The sequence below is a fragment of the Oncorhynchus clarkii genome, chromosome 13, assembly GCF_045791955.1.
Source record: "Oncorhynchus clarkii lewisi isolate Uvic-CL-2024 chromosome 13, UVic_Ocla_1.0, whole genome shotgun sequence".
NCBI classification, from domain to species: domain Eukaryota; kingdom Metazoa; phylum Chordata; class Actinopteri; order Salmoniformes; family Salmonidae; genus Oncorhynchus; species Oncorhynchus clarkii.
In genome coordinates, this window is record NC_092159.1 from 44,521,062 (window position 1) to 44,534,200 (window position 13,139).

The window sequence follows — 13,139 nt, forward strand, 5'->3', positions numbered from 1 at the left end:
GCGCCACCTTTTGCTGCGATTACAGCTGTAAGTCGCTTGGGGTATGTCTCTATCAGTTTTGCACATCGAGAGACTGAATTTTTTTCCCATTCCTCCTTGCAAAACAGCTCGAGCTCAGTGAGGTTGGATGGAGAGAATTTGTGAACAGCAGTTTTCAGTTCTTTCCACAGATTCTCGATTGGATTCAGGTCTGGACTTTGACTTGGCCATTCTAACATCTGGATATGTTTATTTTTGAACCATTCCATTGTAGATTTTGCTTTATGTTTTGGATCATTGTCTTGTTGGAAGACAAATCTCCGTCCCAGTCTCAGGTCTTTTGCAGACTCCATCAGGTTTTCTTCCAGAATGGTCCTGTATTTGGCTCCATCCATCTTCCCATCAATTTTAACCATCTTCCCTGTCCCTGCTGAAGAAAAGCAGGCCCAAACCATGATGCTGCCACCACCATGTTTGACAGTGGGGATGGTGTGTTCAGCTGTGTTGCTTTTACGCCAAGCATAACGTTTTGCATTGTTGCCAAAAAGTTCAATTTTGGTTTCATCTGACCAGAGCACCTTCTTCCACATGTTTGGTGTGTCTCACAGGTGGCTTGTGGCAAACTTTAAACAACACTTTTTATGGATATCTTTAAGAAATGGCTTTCTTCTTGCCACTCTTCCATAAAGGCCAGATTTGTGCAATATACGACTGATTGTTGACCTATGGACAGAGTCTCCCACCTCAGCTGTAGATCTCTGCAGTTCATCCAGAGTGATCATGGGCCTCTTGGCTGCATCTCTGATCAGTCTTCTCCTTGTATGAGCTGAACGTTTAGAGGGACGGCCAGGTCTTGGTAGATTTGCAGTGGTCTGATACTCCTTCCATTTCAATATTATCGCTTGCACAGTGCTCCTTGGGATGTTTAAAGCTTGGGAAATCTTTTTGTATCCAAATCCAGCTTTAAACTTCTTCACAACAGTATCTCGGACCTGCCTGGTGTGTTCCTTGTTCTTCATGATGCTCTCTGCGCTTTTAACGGACCTCTGAGACTATCACAGTGCAGGTGCATTTATACGGAGACTTGATTACACACAGGTGGATTGTATTTATCATCATTAGTCATTTAGGTCAACATTGGATCATTCAGAGATCCTCACTGAACTTCTGGAGAGAGTTTGCTGCACTGAAAGTAAAGGGGCTGAATAATTTTGCACGCCCAATTTTTCAGTTTTTGATTTGTTAAAAAAGTTTGAAATATCCAATAAATGTCGTTCCACTTCATGATTGTGTCCCACTTGTTGTTGATTCTTCACAAAAAAATACTATACAACAGGTGCCACTATACAACAGGTGCCATGGAGTCCTCATTCTTAGTCATTGGGATCTCAGAAAGTAGAATTTGAGTGTTTAGCTTCTACATCTGAATGAAGGGACAATATAGTATTGCCTTCTTTGTATGTCTAATGTTGTTTTTAGGACAAATTATGTTGATCTAGTAGATCTGTTCCCAAGTAATCCCTTGAATAAGTAGAGAGACGTGATTGAGACACTATGTATGGTATGAAATGATAATGTTATTTCCAAATACAATATCCGTCTGGTCTTACTTGTGGTAAATTTGCAGTGTACAAATGATTATCATTATGTTCCAGCCCCCTATTCACTCAGAAATAAATCGTCCCACGGCTGAATCAAGTTACCTCTGGTCTATAGTGAATATCCATTCCTGGTTGAAAATCACTGCTTGTTTCTGTATATTTTCTTTATCCACTCAATGTGTCAAAAAGGACAGAACCAATGCTTATTAAAAAACAGTATTTATTAAGAATATGACTGCTATGACAGCTACTGGTAAATGGATCAAATTAGACAATTGTATCTCATTCCATATACATACTGTATTCATATGTGACATCACATACATGTCTGTACTGGTCATTTTAAGTCGAGTGCCTGTAGTCTTATGAACATAATAACATAACATATTCAACTTCATTTGATTACCTTCATGTATGACAATGCATTTGTTTCCTTGTTATTTAAAAATAAATTATACTCCCATGTATGAACATAACACTGAGAACAAACATACTTGGAAAAAGTCGTTGACAATAACTATCACTGTAAGGCAGCTATAGGTTTAAACGATTATAGGGCTGTGTATCCTAAATTAGTTTGATACATTTTACAGGGCACACCCTTCATTTCAACCTTAGCATGCAGTGCCATCTCTGATATTAATTCAGATATTAGTGAGAATCTTTATTCCTATCAAACTTTTCTCAGGAAATGATCATTTATGAAACTGGCTTTGTGTTCGGTCTAACAGATGATTTTGTCACTGAAGATATGTCAATTTAGATCAGGTGGATAGAAACAATGTATTGTCCCTTTAGTATCCACATACTGTTAGTCATGTTTTATCTCCCTTTTCAATCCTTTTCACAGGAGTGTGTCATTAGGCTGGAAATCCTTCCTTTGTCTTCTAAAAATAAAATGTATTATGTTCCTTCATCCGTGTGGCATGTCTGTGAATGACCACTGTGAGTGCTTTTGACAGACACAGCCTCGGCTCATCACTGTGTCCTTCCTTCTGGTCGTTGTATGGCATCTTGTGTGACTGTTGTACTGCAGCTGCTATAGCACAGAGTTGCACGATATCAAGAGATTGTTCCATCCCAGAATTTAATGACAGTTGAATGGAATCTGCTTAGTATAAGGTATATTTCTTATGAAGATATAATGGAATCTGACATGTTAAAGTTTATTTTTATATATACCCTGTCCAATATTGCTGATAGATCATGTCTGAGAAACTCTAAACAGGCTTCTCTAGAACTGAACAAGAGACAGTATTGATCCAGTTGTTAGATGGTAGACGAGAGCTCTTATGAGGATTTTTCCAATTCAAATCATTCATGTAAAAGGTTTATTGAAAAACATGGATCCCTCTGAAGGTCTTGAGTGTAAGGATTCAGAACCAAGGTCCCCCAGTAAGTAGTCTAATGATCAAATAGTATCTTCTCCTCACAATGATAGACATTTAGTAAATGTTTCAGACTTTGATCTCCTCTTCCTCAGGGAAGGCGTAGGGGACTTTAGGCTGGCTGAGGGGTGAGGAGGAGGCAGAATCGCTGCGATGACTCCTGGAGAAGGAGCCTCCCCCGTAGTGACGCGCCAGCACGTCAGCTGCTCTCTGGAACCTCTCAGCTTCCATAACTGGTTCTACCTGTGTAGGAGACCCCATAGATGCATCTGGCGTCTCAAGAGACCTCCCATCCTCCTCCTCTCCCCTGTTGTTCACATTCACTTTGAGCGGAGTGCTTGACATGGAAGGGTTTGATGAGCTTAGCATGGGGCTCTGCACAGCCAGCTCAAACACAGAGCTCTGCTCCTCCTCTTCCTCTTCCCCCAACTCCCAGCTGTGATTGGGCATAGTGAGGCAACTGGGGCTGTCAATCATGCCCAGAACCTCACTCATGAGGGAGGGGCCAAGGTCCACTGTGAACGAGGTGAAGGAGTCGGAGCGCGTCAGCGCGAAGCCGTTGTCTGGGAGCGAGCCACAGCTAAAGTTCTGAGCGAACAGTCCGGTGCCGTCCTGCAGCTGTTTATCAAGGCGGGAGTGGCGGGGTAGTGTGACGAAACCAGACTGCAGACCTGCAGACAGGAGACAAACATATTAAAATGTAAAACATTTTTAGAGCAGTTCTTGCCTTAAAGGGCCATTGTCTCTTCTATTACTGCAGCTACAGTATAATATCCAATTACTTTCATTAGACAGAGAAACCAACTTTCAAAGAAGTGCATTGAAAATTGTCAGGGAGCCTTGCAGTTTGCCTCATTGGCCAGAGGGTGACAGTATAAAACAAGCAAGGTGTTTAGTCGTTTCAGAGCACCAGCCCAACCCACACACACATTCCACGGTGTCATGACTTCACTGGTTCTGAATGTTACCTGTGTGGGGGATGGGGGGAGGGCTAGGTTTTATGCCTAGTGGACAGTTCTCAGCCGCTATTGAAGAGATGTGAGAGGAGGACCCAGAAAGGCATATAAAGAGGAGAACAGAGTGGAAAAGAGAAGAACTTTCTTCTTTTAAAAAAGTTGATGATGTGGAGAAGGAATGAGAGGAAAATGGGACAGGAGATTTAAGAAAGAAGAGCTAAAGAAATGACCAGAATATACAAATGAACATGTACATCACAGTAAGAGGTGGTACAGTGTGAGTTAACCTGTTGATCCCCCAGATCATCTAGCTCTCTGTGCCCTCTGTTGGTTCTCTTTATTTGGGTACATTCCATCTGAGTTGGGTAACTATTCCAGTGGCTGGGGGGAATTCCAGACATCCCACATACTGTTCGAAAAAACACTACCACTGAACACACATACACACACACAGTTTCGCTGTACCAGCAGGGATTTAAAAGGGAGTTGATTAGTGTTGGGTTTATGCGGTGCAGTCAAGTAGCCCACAAACACAGGAAATGCCCTCTCGGTATCTTTCTCTCCCCAGCTATGTTTGTTTGTGTTTATAGGCATAATTGTACGCAGGTGTAACCAAGGTAATTTCAGATGACTCAGAAAAAATGATCTGTTTGACTTTTTAAAATTTATTTTTTACCCCATTTTCTCCCGAATTTTGTGGTATCCAGTTGTTAGTAGTTACTGTCTTGTCTCATCGCTACAACTCCCGTACAGGCTCGGGAGAGATGAAGGTCGAAAGCCATGCGTCCTCTGAAACACAACCCAACCAAGCCGCTGCTCCTTTAACACAGCGCGCATCCAACCCGGAAACCAGCCACACCAGTGTGTCAGAGGAAACACTGTGCCCCTGGCGACCTGGTTAGCGTGCACTGCGCCCGGCCCGCCACAGGAGTTGCTGGTGCGCGATGAGACACGGTATCCCTACCGGCCAAACCCTCCCTAACCTGGACGACGCTAGGCCAATTGTGCCTAACCCTAACCCTAACCCAGAGTCTCTGGTGGCACAGCTAGCACTGCAATGCAGTACCCTAGACCACTGCGCCACCTGGGAGGCGTCTGTTTGGAGGTTTGAGAAGAGGAAATGGCAACCTGTGTGTGTGTGCGTGTGTGTGTGCAATATGTGCTTTTTCCCATTACAGATGTTCTTACCGTAGCTGTGGAGGGAGGCATCTGGGGAGCTCACTGAGCTGGGGAACAACACCCTCTGGTAGCCGTTGGGCATGTCAATGTTCAGCTGGGGTAGTGAGATGGCGTTCTTGATGATGGGTGAGACAGGAGGCGGTGGGGGTGAAAGGTCACGGGAACCGATCCTGGCACGGGGCACAGGGGACCTGCGTACATGCCTCAGGGTGCGGGAGAAGAAGCTGGTGGTCTTTGTGCTGCTGGTGGGTGAATCAGGGCTCACTGGTTCCCCTTTGCCCCCATGATTGCTAAGGAAGGAGGTGTCTCCAAACACATCGCCACCGCGGCCCACGTGCATGGTGTGGCGAAAGTCTGGGAGCGGTGGGCTGATCATGTCCACGGAGAGTTCGCTCTTAAAGCGCCTCTTCCCCTGAGAGCCCGACCCTAGGCCTTTAATCCCTGGCAGTTTTCCCAGACTCATGGTAGCAGAGATGATTACCCTTTAAATATAATTAATCACAGGGATAATAAATCCAGTAAGAAATCAGTCTACTTTTCCAATGTAAAATGAGTGTTAAAAGACACTTAAACAACTTTCTGGATCCTTAAAAAAAAGAAAAACACAAATTATGTGCTGAGAATGTGTGTAGAATACATTCTCCACACGGCAGCAAGTGCCAGCTATTCATCGAGCGTAAAGCCTGCAGTTTGGCTTTAGGAAGTCCCACTGAAGTTATCAGCTGAATGATGGGTTATCTATGGGGTCAGTCAACATCCGAAGCTTTCTATCTCAGGATCAATTCTGTGCTTTAGAATGACTCCAGCCTCAAAGAAATTCTGTCCTCCTTCCCAGCAGCTTTCAGTCATGAGGAATAAAAAGAAGAGGAATGACACATCCCAGGGATTCTGGAATAACCACAGCCTATGTGGTCTGAGAGCTTGGGATCCACTGTTCCTTTCCCAGACGGTGGGTTTTTGAATGTCAGTTCAGAAAATATATCCAGTTGCGGCTCCAAATATATACTGACAGTGAAACATAACTCATCCAGTATTTGTGCAGTGAAAGAGTGAGAGAATACCAAGAGATGCTCATATTCTGTCCATCAGACAAAATACATTTCACTCTTTGTGGATTGGAGTATTGCCTGACTGTTATTTTGAACTTGTGTTTCTGCTTGTGAACACTAACAATATAACTATGATGCTCTCTCTGTTGGCAAGCTCATACCTGTGAACGTTTCTAGAGCTAAATCAATCTTAGATGTGCACAGCAATTTCTATAATTAGGACATTTAAATGCACCTTTCCCTTCAGCAACAAAAATATACAGGTCCTTAAACTTCCCTCTCAAAGTTCAGCAATGAGGCTTTACAAAATAGTCTTGTTCTTGTCTTTTTAGGATCAGTCCAAACTGAAGTCTATACCTACCTCCTTTAAAATGAGCACCAATATCTTTTGTCAAAGCTGGACAGCCAGCAGTGTTACCTAGAGACCCCTTTCTGTGAAAACCATCCAAGGTCTTGTTTACAAACAGTTAACGAACATCCCACCCATCTAGACACTAATCACCTTGCCAGAGGTTTACGAGATCCTCGTAAAATGAGAATAAATATTTAGTTTTCTGTAAACCTAGTTTAAAATTCCTTCTCGACTTGGCACAGTACAGTAGATAGGAGTCAGACTGTGTTATACATCTGAAAGTGGTTATGTTTAACCTGCTTGGCCCTGTGTGCTCTGTCCAATAAACTTGTTGGAGATTATAAATAACTTGTTAAGAAACTGTAATGGGATTATGTCAGCTTTAAAACAACCTTTATTACCACCTCACTCTCACCCAGTGCTTTCTCTTCTCACCACTACAGGTTTCAACACCAACACAACACCAAGACAACAACTCTCACCAACCAGGTCACTTTAGATGTGGCTTATTGAGGAGTGACTCAATAGGCTGACACCTTTGATTGTCAGCTAATAATCTTCTCTAATGCACCTACACACATGAACTTAGATCCTTCCAGTTAATGATAGAGGTTTCTAGGCTGCCGCAAGTCTCCTCAATCAAGTCCTTCTTCCCTTCAGATACAGTAAGTTTTTCCAGAAACTAATTTGTAATCCTGCTTTGAAAGCAACCTCACCCTGTAATCAACAACTAAAATATCTCCAACCTGTCACTCACTAGCCGCTCAGTCGTTTTAGTATTCCCTCATAGAAGTTTGATCTTGAATGTACCGTCCACAGGGGTGTTCAGCTTTCAGTCCCTCTGAGACCCAGCAGAAGGAGCAGGGGGTCCGTTCACACATGTCGTCTCCACTAAAGCGCTTTATCTGCGTGTGGCACCACACAGGCCATGGGACATCCTGTCACTTCGCTCCCCTCTCACCGGGACTGTTGTCCTCTTTTATCCGTTGTTGTAGAATTCAGCACATTTACCACAGGCCCGGGACACAAGGCATTTAGGGACAATGAAACACTATACAAAAGGGATAATGCTTTTTTTTTTAAAAAGGTAATACACTAAAGTGCAGTAATCCGTGCGACTGTTTTGTCTGCGTCTTGGAAGAAAAGGAGCTCCTCTGGGATTGGCCGTGTCCTGGATTAGCTTCTAATCCCTCTCTACATTCCTCCCTCTCCTCTCTCGTTCTCTGCCTCCCACAATCCAGATAGTGTTTTGAGATACAGGTAAGTGGCTCCTCTCTCTTTCTTCATTGAGACCACGTCAGGGCTGCCTGGAGAAGACTTCACAGAGAGTTACAGAGTTAGAGAAAAGGCAACCATTAATAGGACTCACATAAACGGGGTCACATAAATGTGTCCGGTTGCTGAACATCTACATTGACTTATTTTGGGAATGCTTCTTTTCACCCAGTTTTGGCTCATGAGTCACTTCTAACGGCCAACAGGTCATAAATGTATTTTCTTTGGTGTGTGAGTTTTTTTCCAAAATAAGAGCAACACAACACATTTTAGAGAGCGTATGTCAGACTCCAAATGCAATATATCCATTTCAACAAGACCAGTTCTCACAGAGTTTTTACAGCAGGGTTCCCAGGTGATTTTATTTGTCCTCTGAGCAAAAAAACGAAAGCATAAAAGACTGTAAAAACACCAGAAAATCAGCTCCAAGTGATTTTGGAAATCTGTTCCAAAGTATTCCCATGTACAATAGAGAGATGTGTGATTTAATAAAAATGTCATGTGATTACGTTTTGATCAAACATTATATATTTTTTGGCTTCTTGCGGTCTACAAATGATTTGTAATTATGTTCCGGCCCCCTGACCATCCACTCAAGAAAAAAATCAGTCAGCGGCTGAATCTAGTTGATGAACCCTGCTTTACAGAATCTTAGTTGTTTAATTGTTAGGTTTGTCTCAAACCCTCTTAATTAAACTGACACCCTAGAAGGAATGCGGAAATGACATAAGTCTGTATTCTGGAGTTACAATGTACCTCTAATTTTACACAACTAACTGTATTTAAGGCACTTCAGGACTGTGTAGGTAGGTACAAGGTAGCCATGTTTATGTAGGCCTACTCTAGTCTGCCATGTTCAACCTGCATGCTGAGGAAGTGAACATCTAATTTAGCCCCGTGTGGCTTTGGCTAACTGCTCCACAGCGTCACTGAGGATTAGTGTCATGGCCTGTCAGTGTGACGTGGTCCCATTTGGAGTACAGGAGTTAGAGTAGAGGCACCTGTGGCTGCTGCTACTGAGGCTTAGGATAGTGGGGGAAGGAAATGAGGAAGGAGGACTGAGGATGTTTGTAGTCGGCGCCTGTACCGTTTCGTCTTCTCATTAACGATTAGCTGCAATTCAATTAAGAGGCTGATTAGTCGTCTGCGACGATAGCGTGCAAGTGGCAGGGAGGAGAGACGATCGCTGCTGGCTGGTTGCCTGTTGTGTCAAACAAATCTGTTGTAAGGGATGCCTGTCCCTGGATAGTTGCCACTCCTATCGTTCACAGTGGGTGTCTCTGTCTCTTATAGCACCTCTGCAAGCTCCCCTAATCTCAAACAAAATGGCTCCCTCCTTCCCCTACCCTGACATTTTACACGGTCCCATCTCTCCCTCGCTTTATCAGTACTTCCACAACTTTCTGTGAGCTTTTAGATGCCTCTATGCTCATAAACCCTATACTGCAGATCAAGAATCCACTGGAGGCTCTTTATACAGTACATGGATTGGTTAGAGACGCACAGGGAGATGCATGGCTCTGCTAAACATTATATTTATTATTTAATTGTACCGGCGCACATTCATAAACAAGATGAGTTATGCTGCAAGGCTGGCGAGGGCATCCTGTCTGATTGTATTTAAACGAGGGAGGGAGGGAGGTACGGCGATCTGAAACTAATGGGAGCAGTGTGTGAGGGGAAGACAGCCGGACGCGCTTCAATATGGCCGTCAAATAAAGGACCTAAAGCTCTGAATGGAAACACTTTTAATCTCCCTTTCTTGTCAATGTTTTCCTTCTCTGTCTCTCTTTACTCTTTTTTCTCTCTCATCACTCTTTCCTTGCCTCTTTCTTTCTTTCTTTTCTTCTTTCCCCTCTCTGTGTTCTCCTGCTTGCCCAGTAAATGGGTTTAAGTCTTCAGAGGAACAGCTGGTACCACAAAGCCCGCAAATTGTAGAACTGAGCTCTGCACTGGGATGGTTCTGCCACAGTGGGTCAGCTCTGAGGCTGCTTCCACTGGAGAGTCCTGGTCCCTTTAGAGCAGGGTTCCCCAACTTGTGGCCCGCGGGCGCGGTTGGTTTTATTTTCCCCCAAGATTGATAAAAATAATAATTGTTGGACATAAAAAAGGAGGAAATCAGCTCCAAGTGATTTTTATTTGGAAATCTGTTCGCGGGTATTCCCACGCATTATAAAGAGACACGTGATCATATACAAATGTAAGCAATGTTTGAAATTATTTTGTTTTAGTCTAAAAATATACATCTGCTCAAGAAAAAATCGTCCCACAGCAGAATCTAGTTGATGATCCCTGCTTTAGAGCATTGCATCACCAGGCTGTAGGTTAAGACGCATAACTCCAAATACCGTCACTTAGTTTACGAGGATCAACTTTTGCGACGTGGCTATAGAAGGTCTGCCAGGTCCCCTAGTGGTGTGGTGACTGTGCACAAGGTGACAGTGAATGTTCTCAGTCCAGTTACCAACATATAATTAGAAATTCACATTGTTACTGTGTTTCAGTGATTATAATTTCAAGTAGGCTACAGGAAGGTATGCTAATTATTTTTGAGAGTCTGGGACCATCATCTCCTGTGCATTAATGTTTTATTGTGAGTGTCTGTGTGCGCGCTCGTGAGTGCGCTAATGCGCCCGGGTGTGTCACCAACAAGGAAATTCAAACTCTGCGGGAGATAAAGTTGTGTTTGTTTTTTGATATTTTCTTTCTCTAATCCTATTTCTGGCCCCTTACATACTTACATTCTCAACATCCCCAGGAGCATACTGTAGAATGAACCTAAAACCAGACCACTAATCTGGGCTGCATGTACATTGTTTAAGAAACTAAATCAGGTATAATTTACAAAATTAGGTCAGAGTTGATTTAACATGGATTAATTTCCTCTGAATACGTGCACCCCTACATCAGGGAATTACTACCCACTGGCAGTATTCAGAATGATGTGTAAATAGAACAAGAGTAACCAAAAGCCTAATTCATTGTCCTGTAACGCTTTGAATATGTAATTCTAAATCAATGCTCTCTCATATAAATTATAGGGGTTAATTATTTCACACACAGGTGTCTTAAAACCTCTGCGGCTTTCAATTGGACCCCAAGAAACCCAATACTTCGAAACAGTGAAATCAATTGCCACTGCTGGTGTGTCATGGCACAACTGTACTGAGATCCTGCCAGCATCACAGGCCAGTGAATAGTGAGGCTTACCTCACACAATCACTCTGCTAGTAACTGATCTGAGAGCAGCAAGAAGGGAGCAGCAGCAAAACACTTATCATAAGAGGTTCCCTTATTGCAACATTTCTGATGGTAGTGCACTGGTCCCACTGTCCCCAGCTATGCGCTACTGTCAGCTCTCTCTCTCTAAGCACAATTATGCGCTCCAGGCACACAATCGATCCCAACTCCTGTCTAGAATATCCGACAGTCTACCTCGTCTCGATGTAGAAAATTACCATACAACGTTATAGATCTGATTCAAAATGTAAGGGACTGATCAGCGTGATTTATTCCAGTACATTGCCCCCACCATCAGCAACTAAATTGAAAACAAATGGTTTCAGTTAGTCTTTACTTTACTGTTTATTTATGCATTAGCATACAATAATAATATATCATCAGTTAGGATAAAGATATGTGAATAAAGTAATTTCCATACGAAGTATATGCTATGTCATATTTTTTTCCGATGTTAACTGTAATAATATATCAGCAGTTAGGATAAAGATATGTGAATAAAGTAATTTCCATACGAAGTATAGACTATGTAATCATTTTTTCCGATGTAAACTTACCATAAAATCCACTGAAAGTTCGCTTTCGCTCCCTGAGCTATGAAGGGAAAAGGTACATAGAAAATAGTATTTTCAATGTGTGTCACCCTTGTCTTCTTTGATATGTTTCGATGTATTAAAATGTTTCCAGTAAAGTCCATAGCGTGCATTGCAGAGGTGTTGCGATGCTGCTTAGAAATTGTTTCGCTGGAAGATGGGAAGGAGATACAGGGTTGCGCAGCAGGAACGTGAGCGACAAAACAGTTGTCAAATCAGGATTTGAATGACGCCTTCAACAAACGTTCACCGTAAGACATACATGGGGAGGGGACTTGGAAGTCTTGTAACATTTATGCACACCAATCGCTGTACAGTCGTGCACAAAAGTTTTGAGAATGACACAAATAATAATTTTCACAAAGTCTGCTGCCTCAGTTTGTATGATGGCAATTTGCATATACTCCAGAATGTTATGAAGAGTGATCAGATGAATTGCAAAGTCCATCTTTGCCATGCAAATTTATTGAATCCCCAAAAAACATTTCCACTGCATTTCAGCCCTGCCACAAAGGACCAGCTGACATCATGTCAGTGATTCTCTCGTTAACACAGGTGTGAGTGTTGAGGAGGACAAGGCTGGAGATCACTCTGTCATGCTGAATGAGTTTGAATAACAGACTGGAAGCTTCAAAAGGAGGGTGGTGCTTGGAATCATTGTTCTTCCTCTGTCAACCATGGTTACCTGCAAGGAAACATGTGCCGTCATCAAAGAAGGCTTCACAGGCAAGGATATTGCTGCCTGTGAGATTGCACCTAAATCAACCATTTATCAGATAATCAAGAACTTCAAGGAGAGAGGTTCAATTGTTGTGAAGAAGGCTTCAGGGAGCCCAAGAAAGTTCAGCAAGCGCCAGGACCGTCTCCTAAAGTTGATTCAGCTGCGGGATCGGGGCACCACCAGTACTGAGCTTGCTCAGGAATGGCAGTAGGCAGGTGTGATTGCAGCAGGCAGGTGTGAGTGCATCTGCACGCACAGTGAGGCAAAGACTTTTGGAGGATGGCCTGGTGTCAAGAAGGGCAGCAAAGAAGCCACTTCTCTCCAGGAAAAACATTAGGGACAGACTGATATTCTACAAAAGGCACAGGGATTGGACTGCTGAGGACTGGGGTAAAGTCATTTTCTCTGATGAATCCCGTTTCCGATTGTTTGGGGCATCCGGAAAAAAGCTTGTTGGAGAAGACAAGGTAAGCGCTAGCATCAGTCCTATGTCATGCCAACAGTAAATCATCCAGGGAACAAAACATTGCTATTGGCTCAGGGAACAAAACATAGATATTTTGGGTCCATAGCCAGGAAACTCTCCAGACCTTAATCCCCATTGAGAACTTGTGGTCAAACCTCAAGAGGCGACAAACAAAACCCCACAAATTCTGACAAACTCCAAGCATTGATTAAGCAAGAATGGGCTGCCATCAGTCAGGATGTGGCCCAGAAGTTAATTGACAGCATGCCAGGGCGGATTGCAGAGGTCTTGAAAAAGAAGGGCCAACACTGCAAATATTCACCCTTTGCATCAACTTCAT

At 43.1% G+C, this 13,139-nt stretch overlaps 1 protein-coding gene across 1 annotated transcript; it reads right to left on the reverse strand.

Annotated features, from left to right (window-relative positions):
- Positions 1–1,780: 1,780 nt before the first annotated feature.
- Positions 1,781–11,840, reverse strand: LOC139364835 (cdc42 effector protein 1-like). Its single transcript, XM_071101970.1, has 3 exons — positions 11,577–11,840; positions 5,113–7,821; positions 1,781–3,639 (listed from the first exon to the last, which is right to left on the reverse strand). Exons 2-3 carry the CDS (start codon positions 5,564–5,566, stop codon positions 3,038–3,040), a joined length of 1,056 nt encoding a protein of 351 aa, XP_070958071.1. The 5' UTR covers positions 5,567–7,821; positions 11,577–11,840; the 3' UTR covers positions 1,781–3,037.
- Between the last annotated feature and the right edge of the window lie 1,299 nt (positions 11,841–13,139).

What these genes read in the sequence shown, in the direction of transcription:
- LOC139364835 (XM_071101970.1), bottom strand. Translation starts at nt 5,566, where the DNA reads ATGAGTCTGGGAAAACTGCCAGGGATTAAAGGCCTAGGGTCGGGCTCT. An exon ending in TGCCTCCCTCCACAGCTACG is followed by an intron (nt 3,640 to 5,112) that starts GTAAGAACATCT and finishes TCCTGTCTGCAG; the next exon opens with GTCTGCAGTCTGGTTTCGTC.